General features: G+C 36.3%; 1 protein-coding gene across 2 annotated transcripts in view; it reads left to right on the top strand.

The window, feature by feature from the left end:
- LOC134312356 (protein PHTF2-like) overlaps positions 1–14,980 on the top strand; it is a 62,167-nt gene that overhangs the window by 17,522 nt on the left and 29,665 nt on the right. For both annotated transcript variants that reach the window (XM_062994241.1, XM_062994249.1), the window contains exons 2-4: positions 3,342–3,422; positions 11,384–11,440; positions 11,710–11,721. In XM_062994241.1, the coding sequence (XP_062850311.1) occupies positions 3,378–3,422; positions 11,384–11,440; positions 11,710–11,721 (114 nt within the window). In that variant the 5' untranslated portion in view covers positions 3,342–3,377. The remainder of the gene's footprint in view (positions 1–3,341; positions 3,423–11,383; positions 11,441–11,709; positions 11,722–14,980) is intronic.

The following is a 14,980-nucleotide window of genomic DNA, read 5'->3' as shown; positions in this document are numbered from 1 at the left end:
AAAGCTTCACGGTTATCGGTTAAGCATCACTTAGTTACAGTCCATGCATAAAATTTCCATGCATAAAAAATACAGAGCATTGTTGTGTGTGTGTGCTCTTAGTGGTAACTGCAGATGATACTCAGTGAAACAAATTATAGGACATCATCATAGCAGTGATTACCATATGCTGTAGATGTTCACACCCAAGTGGCATAGATTATAGTGTATGATCTGAATCTCCCAAAACAACAACAAAATCAAATATTACTTTAATGTTTAATCACAGAGTATATTTTTCCTTGTAATTTAAAGGTTATAGTAATTTGATGTTAACGTTGTTAATTAAAAGATAATAACTGTGATCTAATAGTGCACTGAACCATGCAATGATCTGAAAGACCAACTGGAAACAGCAAGCAGCATAGGAAAATTTTTAATTGGCAAAAAGCCAACCACTTGCTGTTTTGTTCACCATGTTCCATGTACTCTGTAACTTCCACAAGTGCAGAAAGAAGGAGACAGGAGAAAAGGAAGGGGAAAAGTGATAGATACAGAGATATAAAGAATAAAGAAAATGAGAAAATATGCAGAGTCAATGAAAGGTGTTTAGAGAGCATTAGAGACAGAGCTAGATCGAGAGAGAGTATGTATTGATGCATCTTCTGATAGTAAGGCACATAAGGATTACTTTTAGTAAGGCTTTAAGAGCACTTTCCTCTCTGGAGTTCTTTCATCTTAAACCACTTTGATCTATTTTTCACACAATAAACTTAAAAAAAGATACAGCTGTGCCTACAAGTCAGTCTAAGTTTGTGCACCAGCATTAAAGTGAAACAATTAAAACATGTCGAAGTTTCTTTTCAGTCAGCTCTGCAGAGTATGCACTTTCCACTAAAACACTAAGCCACGATTTGAAGACATTCCAGCAGACCTGTTATATGTCATTCTGGAAATGGTTACAGATCTATTTCTAAACCTTTAGTACTCCACTAAAAACAGTGAGAGCCATTTTCTCCAATTGGAAGAAACTGTGAAGTAATCAGTGGTGACTATATTTAGGAGTGATTGGCCTGTTTCATTTGTGGAGGTGTGGAGGTCACAAAAGTGTATACACCTGCAAATCTCTGCAAATATTTATTAGTGTAGTGGCACTCAAGTGTGTGTGGCACTCAAATGTAAATTATTTAAAATGAATAAACATTAATTTTAAATGTTTATTGAATTTAAAAATGCTTGGATAAGAGGACTGACGTTTTAAGTTATAAAACTACTTTTAGCTAAAAAACAATTAGCTGTTGAGAATCCTGCATCTGTTTCATCTGTTTTAAGTCTGAGATTATGTGAGTGTTCCTTTTGTAACAAAGATAGCCTTTAATGCTTTTATACCATTTATATTGTTATATGTTTTGGAACTAATCAGAACTTTTTTAATTAAAATTTTACATGTTTAAATCTTGGTTTCAGTTTTGTCCAAAATTAAGGTCCAAATAAAGTCCGTTGATTTACGATTAATTTTAAATGTTTTATTTTATAAGAGTGTAAGAGAGCTGGACCTATAGTGATGACTCTGTGATCACACTGCATTAGTACTCTCCGCATCACTTACTTGTGGATTCTGTGCTGGTTGCAGCTCTCTCAGCATGGCAGGAAGCACAGGTGGACAAGCTCATGTTTTTTCAAAAAGTCATTATAAGTGTTTGTCACCATTATCTCAAGAGCAGCAGAGTCAAAGTAATTAAACTGTGATAAAGTGTGTTAAATGCAGTTCTTATATGTAATGTACTGTGGAGATCATGGCATTGTGATGAAACAGAGAGTTTATTGTCTTGACTTGTTAATGTAATAACGTATGATTACAAATAACCTTCAGGTGTTGAGTAACTCCTAATCATTGTGGTTCACATTGCATATAATTATGTATAATACCATAATTACACATAACGGGACCATAATCTCAGACCATCATGTGATATCATGAACTGTTTTCCTAAACAAGTTGATTAATGTCATTATGTGTGATATCATTAAAGTATACAGTATATTTTGTGTAAAGGTGCAGTGTTTGGGTTTACAGTCTGCAAATGTACATTATTTGTTGTTCACAAGCTGTGCTTTTATTCACTTATCAATGGTAATGATTAACCAGGATTATATGTTTGACAGGCATTGTGTGAACATTGCTGTTGGTTTAAAAGCTAATTTAATTTCAAGACTATTTTAAAATTGAGTGTGTAGCTGCGGCTGCGAATGCGGATATTACAGATCGGTACCATAGTACATACCAGGTGTGGCACAACACAGACACTTCAGTACCATGAAAGCAGATTTCACACGCTTGTCTAATGGACCACAACTGTTTAGCAGTATCAGCTCTGCACATGTTAATATGTTGGTATTTTTAAACAGAAATCATTAGGCTATTCAATATGACACCATGTGATGGTAGGACACCACCAATTATCTTGTTCTCTTCTATATAGTTAACACCTTTTATACCCTGGTGTTCAAACGTCATTGTCCCCTCTTAGTTTCTTTGTTATACACACTGAAGGATTACTTAATATTAAACTAAATGATAAAAAGCAAACCTGATTTTTTTTTTAAAGAAATCTTGTAAAAAGGTTTTTATTGTATTTAAGAGGTAAAGTTCATTTTTTTCAAATGAAGAAATTACTGTTAACCAACTTTTGATAAAATTGTTAAATAATGTTAGCATTTTTTGTTTTTAACCCCAAAGCCATTATTCTTAAAAAAGACAAGAGAAACCCAGGCTAATTATTCAATGGTATCTGTTCAATCAAATTCACACATTTACAACCTAAAATGAGTGCAATATGTTTTTAGCCTTTTAAACAAAACTTATCCACATGAATAAATAAATAAATAAATAAATAAATAAATAAATAAATAAATAAATAAATAAATAAATAAATACAAAAAAAAAAAACAGCTCAGAATGATAAACAGCATTTGGGTTATGATTCCCTGATGCTGTTTTTTCCCCTTTAATATAGAAAGAAACTGCTTGCTCCATCTACCTTTTTTCTTACTCTGTATTTTTCAGTATGTGGCAGAGAATATCAATTAGCGTGCACACAGTAGCTCTTTGCCAAATGCACCACTGAGGCTTTTCCTCTGTTTCTGAGCAAAGCAAAAGCAGGAGACAACTGCTGGAAAGTGCTAGTATTAAGTTAGACATATCAGTGTTAATGGGTTTCTGTGTGAGGTGGTGTATAAGACACACCTACAAGCAGGTAAAAGCTGCCTTCTTGAGCTCACTGGCAGCCAGACTATTCAGCTTACTGACTGATGATCTCTTCTTCTCTTAACCACCGTCCTCCTGTTCTGTCTGTCTGCAGCCTAAAATGATCCATGCGGTGACCTCTGATGTGTAAATGGCTTCCAAAGTCCGCGATGCTGTGGTGTGGTACCAGAAGAAGGTCAGTCTCTTTTTTTGAATAATAATTTGCTTGTAGGTATATTTGTTTCTTGTATAAATTGCCATATAATGAATGTTATATTCATTCAAATAGGGGTGTTAATTGGCACAGAAGTGTCTGGTGTGGTTTGTATTATTGTGATTCATTCCGTAGTTTTCCATCTGAATGTCTGCTAGTACTGCAACATCAAACTCATCCAAACGAATGCACATCTTGTAGTCTAAACAACTGCAATTTGTAGAACTTTAAGGAAGCTTCATCACTTTATTAATAGAAAAATGTAAAGATTATAACACAACCAAAAATGTTTGTGCACACAGTGTTTAGTAAAGAGAGAAAGAAATCAGATGAGGAGGGATGTAATTGATCCTCACTTAGACTGTGCCCTGTGTGGCTCGATTACCTTCCATTTGTTTTGATATACATGATAGAGACCCCCAACACTGCCATTACATAAATGAATGTCCTAATGGAACAAATGCACATTGGTATCAAGGTTTCAGTCATTTAATTCCTGTGCAATAGATAATTAGGCACATTAGACATTTAGGTGTATAGATTCACCAAAACACATAAGTTTACTACAAAAAGCAATTTATTTTATCAACCAATATAAGCAATTTAAAAGCTGATGTTGTCATATCAGAATTATGACCTTAAAATTATTAGTCAAAAATAGTTTACCATGAACAGTTGTGCTTGTGATTCATAGCATAAAGAAAGTGTACTAATGTGTATATATATATTTTTTCCAAGAACGTATATTTTAATATTTGGTGATTCCAGAAATCCTCACATTTTACAAGCTAACAATACAATATGTGATCAGGTAAAATACTGGTCTGTATGGTGATCCAGGATCTGTAAACAATAGAAACAAACAGAGCTGACATGCAGTATTTAACCGATCAGCACAAGAAGGTGTTATAGAAGCATGTAAATCCTTGGAATGCACGTATATTACAAAAATACCAGCAATGAGATGTTTGGGCTACGAGTGCACTTGAAAAAATGCACTGTTAATTATCTCATAATTATCTACATTAGTTTACAGTTGGGGTGCAGAAAGATAACAAAATTGTCATGTCTTTCCGGCTTACCATTTCTGACATTTATATGCTTCCAACTTTCTGACGACAAGATTTGTTTTTGTTTAAGATGCTATACTGTTTCAGCATGATTGTACTCATTATCTTTTCCACTCATCTTCATGGTCCCTGCTTTGTAAACCAGTTTGGTATGGTGGAACTCCAGCAGCCTGTGCAGTGCCCTGACATAAACCCCAACAAATACCCTTTCAAAATCTTGTTGAGTGTCCTCCCAGATGACTGAAGCCAATTTAAACTCAAGTACCTATTAATGCCTTTGGTTTTTAAATGGTATGTCCAACAAGCTCATGGTCAGATGTGGTCTTAAGCCTGTTGTCCTTGAGTGGCTACTACGAACAAAGCTGGACACACTGCTTGCTGCAGGGTTGTGTCAATGACTAATGGTCAACTGGGACAAATTTTAGGAAGCAACTCTGAAAATAACTTTTGTTGTTAGTGTAGGCTAAATGTACAAGTATAGACCAGCGGTTTTGTGCGTGCCTGTAAGTGTGGTGTAAGATAATGGGTTGTTTTACATTTAAATACTTATATATAAGATTTATTCACTTAAAGTTTTATTGGTCTTTGTGTTGTTTGTATTTTTCTTTTCTCCCCTGCTACTGCAGGAGTCTTGAACAGAGAGCAGAGATCACATACAGGCACTGCCAGTTGTGCTTTTGTATGGGCACTCAGATGAGATTGGAACTCTGCTTAGGTGGCGCAGCTACCACCTCCATGTGGACATATCTTTTTGTTTATTTATATCCTTAGTATTACTTGTTGAAGTAAGCTGAACGCTTTCACTTTTGTACACAGTCTCAACAAGTACATTAGTGGATACAGTGCTGTAAAGTGACTCTGATACAGACAGAAGTTAATCCGATTTCATGCACAACCATTCAACGTTACATTTATTCAGGTTTATGTTGCAACAAGTTATTTTTGGTAAAGATCAAAAGGAAATTTGCAGGACCTGCAGACAAGATGCCCTGCTGAATATAGGAGACTGGAATGCCAAAGTCAGTAATCAGGACAGAAAGTTGGCCAACACTACTTTGGAAACAGAAATGAAGCTGCAGAACAACTAATTAACTTTTGTTTTGGGTTTTTTCTTTTTTTTTTTACTAATACATTCTTTAGGCAACCAAACAACGTATTGACACCCTGCACATCACCAAATGGAGTTTACTGAAACCAGATCAACTACATTCTTTAAAAAAGTGAGATGAAAAAGCTCAATTTTAATTGCAATGACCTGGCCTGGAGCTGATTTTGTGTGACTATGAACTTTTCATGTGAAAGCTCAGAATAAAGCTGATGAAAAACAATTAAACTATCTGGCTTCCAAAATAAGACCTGAAAAACACCTGACTTCAAGGATAACACCTGACTTCAAAGAAAAAAGTGTAAAAGGAATTCCCTGGTTTTTTTGAAATTACATTTATGTAATGTGCAAGTTGAATGCAGACAAATGCAGATCTACAAAGGCTACAACCAACAATCCTACAAGCTTTACACAAAGCTGGCCTGTATGGCAGGGTGGCAGGAAAGAAGCTGCTCCAAAAAACTGTCATGCTGAAGGACAAAATTGGTACAAATTCAGTACAAAACTAAACTCCAATCAGTATGTTTGGAGAAAAACAAACATCACAGAATTGGTCGATGTCAAAAACGTCCAAATTCTTAAGGAAAACATGTGGTCAGACAGCTGAGGATGGGCAGAATGTTTACCTTGCATCACGTCAATGACCTTTAACACATCATCAGAAAAACAAAGCAGTGGCTTATGGACCTAGTAAGACTAGGTGAATGTCCTTCAGTGGCCAAGTTATAGTTTTGACCTAAATCTGTAAATGAACCTAAATATAGCAGTGCATTGACGGTCACCATGAAATTATACCAAATGCAAACAATTCTGCAAGGAAGAAAAGGCAAATATTCCCCAGTCTAGGTGTGCAAAGCTGGTAGGGACATATCCAGACAGAGTGATGGGTGTAATTAAAGCAAAATGTGGCTCTACAAAGTTCTAGAGCCAGGGGACTGATGACTTTTCCAACCCTGTTTTTCTGGGTTTTTTTTTTTTTTTTTATTTGTCAGAACTGTTTCCTTTTTAACTAGTCATTTAAAAGTTGTAAAGCAAATGTGTAAATAAAGCTGCAAAGATTTTTAAAAGGTTTGATTTCAGGCTGTAAGACAAAAAAGTTACATTTTAATGGGGTATAAAATAGATTTTCTATAGGCATTATAGGCTCCATTAAGACAATCCAGTTTATAATTACTACTCTTTGTCCAGCCATAAAACACTTGCACACATTCAAAAAGGAATGGACACACATGGCAGTGTGCTCCATTGTTTACTACCCCTTTTGGTTTTGGTCATAGTCTGGGAATGTACAGTATATAGATTTACAAGTAATTTAGTCTCTCAGAATAGAAAAACTCTAACATTTAAACAATTCAATTGTATAAATTCTATTTGTTATAACTTTTTTGTTTACAACTTTCTAGCTCTGCCAGGTTAGGTGAAGAGCCATGGTGTACAGCATTTTTATGCTAAAATTAGGACTAGTTCTTTAAAATGATAATGATATTTAATAATAATAATAATGGTGCCACTTTGTAAAAAATATTTCTCAGTATGTCTAACTATGTAGCTTAAAAGCAGATACAAAAAACCAATGTTAAGTTATTAAATATGTATTTTTTTAGAAATGTCACTCTAATGTAAGGAAGTGGAGCTGTGTTTGGAGGTAATCCCAAAGCCAACCCATGGCATAGCCAAGATTTGAACTCTGTTCTTCATAGAAGTGGACTTAGTTATTTGATAATTAAATAAATGACATTAGACCAGACCAAACAGCCAAACAAACCAAAAAGTTTGGGCCATGTAAGTAAGCTGCAACAATCCTACATTCTGCCAAAGTATCCAAAGCCACTTGCAATTATGACCAAACACAATCCAAGCCATTGATGGTTAGGGAACGTTGCTCAGGGGCCCAACAATGCCAACCTGGGATAGTGGGGCTTGAACCAGCAAGGCTACACATTCAACAACATGTTATATTTACTTACTCATGACAGAAATCACAGAATGGATCAGATCACACAACCCTGACCAGGATACAGCATTATGAGAGACAATGAGTGAAAGAATGAATTTTTATATTAATTACTGATTTACAAAATAATATGATGATATTTTAAAGTGTATTATTGAAGTGTCTTGAATGTTTTTTGGATTACCTAGGTTTTCTTTTTCTTTGTCTTCTTCCCAGCTTCATTGTCTCTTTTTATATGTTTGGATTATATAGTACTGGCTAAGTGTATGTGCTGTCAGTGACATATGTGTGTCTGTCTGTCTGGATATATAAAACACAGACTCATTAGACAGACCGACTAAAACCATTACCTCACTGTTACGTATTTGATCCTCTTTAAAAAGCACAGCAATTGCTGGGTGGAACTCTTACGTAAGTGTTCATTAAAAAATAAAAGGATTAAAGTCAGGAGTCACTACTTTACTTAAAATGACTTTGCCACATGTACTACACTTAAAATGGAATACATTACACAATCAGTGACTGGCTAGGGGTTCTGCACTATGCAGTTTATTAAATCATTATTAAAATCTTGATTTAAAAGTATAAGGAGTGTATTACATGGTGCACATCATACTTCCTAAATCAGCTGTATTACACTGAAGCACATTTAGCTGGTGAGAAAACAGAAACCTCACAAGAACACTGGAATTTTATAGTTTTTGTGAATATATTCTTTTTTCATGTTTTAATATGTTGTTTTTACTTGCTGTGCCTGAGGCAATTGCCACTTGTTATACAGTTATACAGTTAGTTCTGAAACAAAGAAGAAAATCACTCTTGAAGATGTTGTGTACACTAGGGCAAAATGAAAACATTTGTTGTACCTCTGTGCACATGAACACATCGATTAGTAAGAGGGCAAAATGAAGATTTTATTTAATCAGAGCTGTATTGACTGGCTGTGATTAACTTTTTAAGGTAGATTTTTTTCTTTGTCCTTTTGTTCTTACATGTCAGTAAAGCATGGCCTTTTTAAAATAATACTTTAAATAGAGCTCTCTCGCTTTTACTTACTCTTCTCTGCTAATTTCTCCCTAAAAAGCAATACGTGTTCTTTTCTATTTCAATGTGTCTGTTACCAAGCACCATTGCTACATGTTTGATGAAGCTTAGCATGAAGCTCATGAATGATGCAGACTTTTCCATTGCTGCACATGAGTGTGCAAACGACACCCCAGAACACTGATAAACACCCGCCTTCTACACCAGCTGCCCCAGTCATTCTACTTACACCGGGTTACTTCTTGTACGGCAGAAATGAGAAACCTTAGCCCAGCTAATCCACTCTTCCATGATTAACTTTTCAGTAGCGCTTTTACTGCTGTCACGTAAAACTTTTTTTCGCCAAGCATAGCATTTGGAGTCAGCATTTTTAATCTTGGTCTAATCTGACCATAAAATCTTTAAGGTTCTCATGCCTTGTGGCAAAGTATAAAATTATTTTTTAGAAGAGACTTTTTTCCTGCTCACCTACCTTACATATCTGCCAACTTTGTGTAAAGCTTATAAGATTGTTGTTACATTTACAGACCAACCAATCTTAGCCATAAAGACCTGTAAGTCATTTAAAATGGCCATTGGCCTTTAGGTGGCTTTCCTGATCAATATTCTGCTTTTTTGTTCAACTAGTTTGAATGGATGGCTCAGTCTATGTAAGCTGTTGGTGGTGCCATACACTTTCTACTGCTTAATTATGCTCTGAACTGTTGGAGGGATAGTTAAAGCCTATGCTTCAACCTGTGCCTTTTCACGATGTTATTAGATGATGTAGGGCAGTTGTAACTCTGCCAAGTTGCCCCTGAGCATAGGCTTTAACCCTTAAATGTAATTTGATTTGGATAAAAGCATCTGCTAAATGCCATACTTGTAAAATAGCAATGTAAATATTGTCAGGTGGGGGTCATACAGTATAGTGTGTGAATTATATGATGATGACGAACAAGGTGTTTCACTAATTAAATTTGAATACATTTTTTTAAAAACTATTTTAGTTTATTTTAGTTATATTTCATTTATTTCAACAATGTGTGAATGTGACAAAGGACTTTGACAATGTATGATGATTAAGTAACAGAAAACACTTAACCTTTTTGCTAACTTTAAGCTGTTGCAAAACTTTGAGTGGGTTAAAACATTTAGCATATTCATTTTCTCTTTTATTTTGTGGCTGCTGTTGTGGTTGAAAATACAGTACACTCATTTATCCACTAAGCTCTCCTGACAGTGAAAGTAAAAGTAACCTGAGAGTAAAAATGAACCTGAAAGATTAATGATCTTTTTAAAATAAACATAGCCTTTTGCACACATGCCATTAACCCAGACGTTTTCTAGTTAGGTGACACTTTCACATCACTGCAATGATAAAGCAGTTTACCAAATTGTACAATTTACCAAACAGCAGTTTACCAAACTAGTACAATCGTAGTGTTAAACTATATATATTGTAATGTTCATGTGTGGTTTAAGATGCAGTTCTTATCCTGGTTGTTACAAATGTAATGTGTATGATTAGGCTATTCTAAGGTGTGCACTATGCATTACAATTCTAATAATATGTAATATGAGACGAAGAAAAAAAAGATTGTTTGAAGTGTTCAGGAGCCTGCACACTGTCACACTTAAACGCGGCCTATCCATGTACACACATTGTTTAATTTATTCTTCCCTCATTCTCTATGTCCTATTTACCCAGTAACACATTTCACCCTACTTTTACACATGCACACTATTAGACAGCAATGTTGACAGCTGTGATCTCCGAAGCTGGTCAACCCTGACAGGCTTTTGTTGTTACTCCCATGTTTTAATCAACTCTTGAGCAGGTGATTGACATGGGGCCACTGATTGTCTTTGCAGAAGGGGGATGCAGGGTTTAAGTTCATTTTGTTATTGTAAAGATATACAAAGCCATACAATCAAAGCCTAACTGCATCAAACAGTTTTTCCATCTCATCACCACTTTGCTCTAGGCTACAGTAAAACCACTTAGCTTTATATTCTTAACATACACTATATGGCAGTATGTATTTAGCCACACCTTTTAGTGTTTCAACCAATTTTTAACAGGTATAAAAAATAAAATAACGTATTTTTCAACTTCGTTACAAACATTCAGATTTTTTTTTCTTTTTAAGCTCTTTTAATAGTTCTCTGAACAAATAGCCAACACATCTCTGAATCACAATTCAGAGACATTTGACTTCTTGACTATGTGCATGCATGAAGGTGTCTCATTTTATTATGGTAAATAGGGTTACTGCACACGTTTAACCCAGATTTTGACATTTTGGATTTGTTTTGAATTCCACTTTTGGGTGGCGCACACACCGTCAAGGTGTGGTTTACCATGTTCTTTCTATGTTCACACAAGTTTCCACCAGGTCATTTGTTTTCTTTTTACTCACAAAACCTGCTGAAAAGGATTTTCTCTAAAATTCCCACAGGGTGTGACGAATTAGGCCCTGAAATATACATTTACATTTTATCCACAGTGACTTATGTTTAATAGTTAATACAGTGAGGGTTAAAGGCCTTGCTCAGGGGCCCAAAAGTGACATCTTGGTGGTGGTGGGGCTTAAACCAGTGACCTTCTGGGTGCTAGTCCAGTACCTTAACATTATTGGAACACTGTACATAATGTAGTTCAGCCTTGTGCTGAGCCTAGTGATAAAAATGATTCAACTTGTGACATTATATGATTTGGCTTTAGTAACTAAAGCAGTTGTGGATGTCATGAAACCTTGGACCTGATGTGTCATTTCTTTTCTTTCAGATCGGTGCATATGACCAGCAGATATGGGAGAAGTCTGTTGAACAAAGAGAAATCAAGGTAATACATTTTTCTTCATCCCTCTTTTTCTTTTCATCTTCTTTCTATCATCTTCCAATTTGTTATCCATTTTCACTTTAACTAGCACATGTTGTAACGAGCTTCTTGTGGCCCTTAGGCCATGAGTGTCTGCTTAAGTTTATTTGTGTGTGATTGTAAATGTGAATGGGTCAGCATTTAGCTATGCACTGACTGTGCCATCAGCACCATTTCTTGTTTCAGTTCAAACCTTTCCCAATCTTCTTCACCTTTCTGACTCCTCTGAGCAGTTCATTAGGCGGGTAAGTATGGCAACTGCCTGGTCTGAGTTAGTTTAAAATCCCTAGTTCTTGTGTTTTTTGGTGGCTGCTTCCTTCTGGGTTGTCCAAACTAGTCTTGCACTCCTGGGTGCTTGATTTGTGTGGTTTTGGGTTGCATGAAAATGTAAGAGAGATGTGATTTGATGATCAGAAATTAAAGACAAGCCAAGGCAAAAACAGTCAGACTAGTTTTTTAAATTTTTTTATTAACTCCTAATGATTTTGCATAAAATAGGTGACTGAGAAATTTGTACGGTATTTTTCAGATCAGTATTTATTACCACTGCTGAGATCCAGGTTTGAATCTCAGTGGTGCTATCAGCTGGCTATGCATCCAGGCATACGAGATTGGATTTCCAGATGCATCTCAGTAATATGAAAAGCTAACATGATGCACCAGACCACAGTTAAGAGAGTCACACCAAAGTGTCTCAATACATTTGTAAAAGAAAAACATGTTTTCAAATAACTTATTTTCTCTTTTTAAAACTGTGGGCTTTAATATGGAGTTGCCTCCCTTTTGATTTTGAAGTCTGTGCGTCAGTTGTGCACATTTAGTAAAAAAAAAAAAAGAAAGCATTAGGTCCGGCACTGCTAAAGACCTACAGTACCTATAGAAGATCTTTGTATCTCTTTGAAACTTTTTGTTTTACACCGTGAAATTTAAATTCACAAAATAAATCTTTCTCCAGCCTTTTTCACACATTTTATAAGTAAAGAGAAAACAGTAAACGGTTCTAAAAATTAATAAAATAAAAAAAAACTAGAATAGTGATCAATCCCCTAATTTAGACCTGAAGTTTTTGGTAAAAAATATCGGGTGAAGATTAAATATTGGCCACACTGACTAACACTCTAAGCTTAACTGTCAAAATTTAACAGCATAAATGACTGAATACCATTTGCTTCTGTCTGTTAGAGATTTTTATAAATGTCACAACAGATAATACCAGTTTCACATACCACAATAAACACAGCAAAAGAGTAAAATTCAATAAAAATTAATACACTGTATTTACACCTAAATCATGTAGTAGCTAATAACCAATGTACTAAAATATTTTTTTTATTCCAATGTACTATTTACATATTGCTTTGCAGCATTCCAGACACAGTGAAGAAAAAACTCCAGAATTGTTTTACTTGCAGCATGTCTGTGACTTTGATTTCACAGTTTATTTAGAATTTTATAATTCAGGATCTTGCTGGGTTTTTTTCCTGATTGTTGGAGACTTTTAAATGCTGCACAGTCCTGATGGTACTTACTAGCAAGGGCTGCACGGTGGCTAAGTGGCTAGCACTGTCGCCTCACAGCAAGAAGGTCCTGGGTTCAATCCCCAGGTTGGGCGGTCCAGGTCCTTTCTGTGTGGAGTTTGCATGTTCTCCCTGTGTCTGCGTGGGTTTACTCCGGGTGGCTAGCACTGTCCGGTTTCCTCCCACAGTCCCACAGACATGCAAGTAAGGTGAATTGGAGATACTAAATTGTCCATGATTGTGTTTGATATAACCTTGTGAACTGATAGACCTTGTGTAATGAGTAACTACCGTTTCCTGTCATGAATGTATCCAAAGTGTAAAACATGACTTCCGGTTTTGGGCGCTGTGCGCGTGTGTTACTGCCGCTCCATTTTCGGTTTCATTTTCGGTTTCTCATAGCTGGAATTTTGTTCTTTTTTTTTTCTTTTTTCTTTTTACTCTTTTTCGGACTGACTTTTGTTACGACGAATCTTTTTGTCGAGAGGCCTTGAAGAAGCAGTCGGAGAATCCAGAAAGTACTCTTCAAAAACACTTTATTAAGTGTAAGAAATGATCTGTGAATATATGTCAGAGCTAAGCCGATCGGCGCTCCTTTTCTCCTGCAATCCAGATGATCGCCAGCCAAAAAGAAAAGAGACCCTTGCGTCTGAGTGCGCGGTTTTTTAAACTAAGCTAGGCTCCTCCTCCTTCACTGCTGGTGGAGCCAATGAAATGTGCTAAAAAGCCCAGGGCTCCGCCCCTCCTCCCCCTACGGCAGACATCTGGAGGGTCCCTAACAAGGGATCACGGTAGGCGCCATTTTGAATGCACCTACCAGACAAAGAGCCACGTGGGGAAATGCCGTACAACTTCTCACATTGAATTTACGTTTTTTTATGTTCCGAAAATCCTAACACTTTCTCAGTTTTTGCTGTTTTTCATGTAGCTTGATACCTAACGGCGATACTGCTGCTGCCGCTACTGTTTGTTTACGTTTTAGATGACATGCTGTAGTACTAATAGTTGATGTTTTAGATGACATATTGCTTATGCTGTGGACAGGAGGGTAGGTTGACTGCAGTTATTGTGGAGCCGGACTGTAGCCGGCAGAAAAGACCTCCAGTAGTGCTTCTTAGAGCATCTTGGAGGAATGAGTCTGTGGCTGAAGGTGCTTATGGATATACTGACACAAGGGGATGCACAGAATTGTTCTGAGTACCCACTGATTTTGCTAACATCCTTTTTAGTCAAAATCTCCTGTGAGTCCAGTGTCAGTTAGTTGACGGAGCTGGCTTTTTGATAAGTTTGTTTATGTGCTTAGCAGAATGCAGTGGCTCCTCCACCACCAGACCACTAAAAAAATTACTTATTATGTATTATAGTTGCATAAATATGCAAACTGATACTTTGTCGAAGCACCTTTTGACAGCATTCAGCTTTTTGGGTAGGAGTCTGTCAGCATGCCACATCTTTGTCCACTACTGGCAATTTTTGCCCACTCTTCCTTGCAAAAGCACTCCAATTATGTCAGATTGTAAAGGTATCTCCTGTGAACACCCCTATTTTGGTTACTCCACAGATTTTTTGTTGAATACAGTTCTGGGCACTTGCTGGGCTATACAAAACTTTGATCTACTTCTGGTGATACCTTTCCAAAAATAAAAGCCTTCATAAACACAAAATGCCAAGAGAAATGGGACAACCAAACCAACAACAAGCTCCAAGAAATCAAACCTAACATAAAATCAATAGGCTACAAGATGGAGAACTGACATCACCAAGTTATCCACACAATAGGACATAGGACACTCCCAATTGACGCACAAACACCTACTTACAGGAGACGAACCCCCTACCTGTCAAAGCTGCAACGAGACCCTGACAATTAAACACATACTGATCGAATGTCCTACCCTGCAGCCACAAAGATAGCAACACTTCCGTGCAGACAACATCAAAGATCTCTTCGATAAGACCTTACCAGGGAAAATACATAATTACTTAC

This window comes from Trichomycterus rosablanca, chromosome 1 (genome assembly GCF_030014385.1).
Source record: "Trichomycterus rosablanca isolate fTriRos1 chromosome 1, fTriRos1.hap1, whole genome shotgun sequence".
Taxonomy (NCBI): domain Eukaryota; kingdom Metazoa; phylum Chordata; class Actinopteri; order Siluriformes; family Trichomycteridae; genus Trichomycterus; species Trichomycterus rosablanca.
Note: the sequence above shows the minus strand (reverse complement) of the source record. Positions and strands in the feature narration are given on the sequence as shown.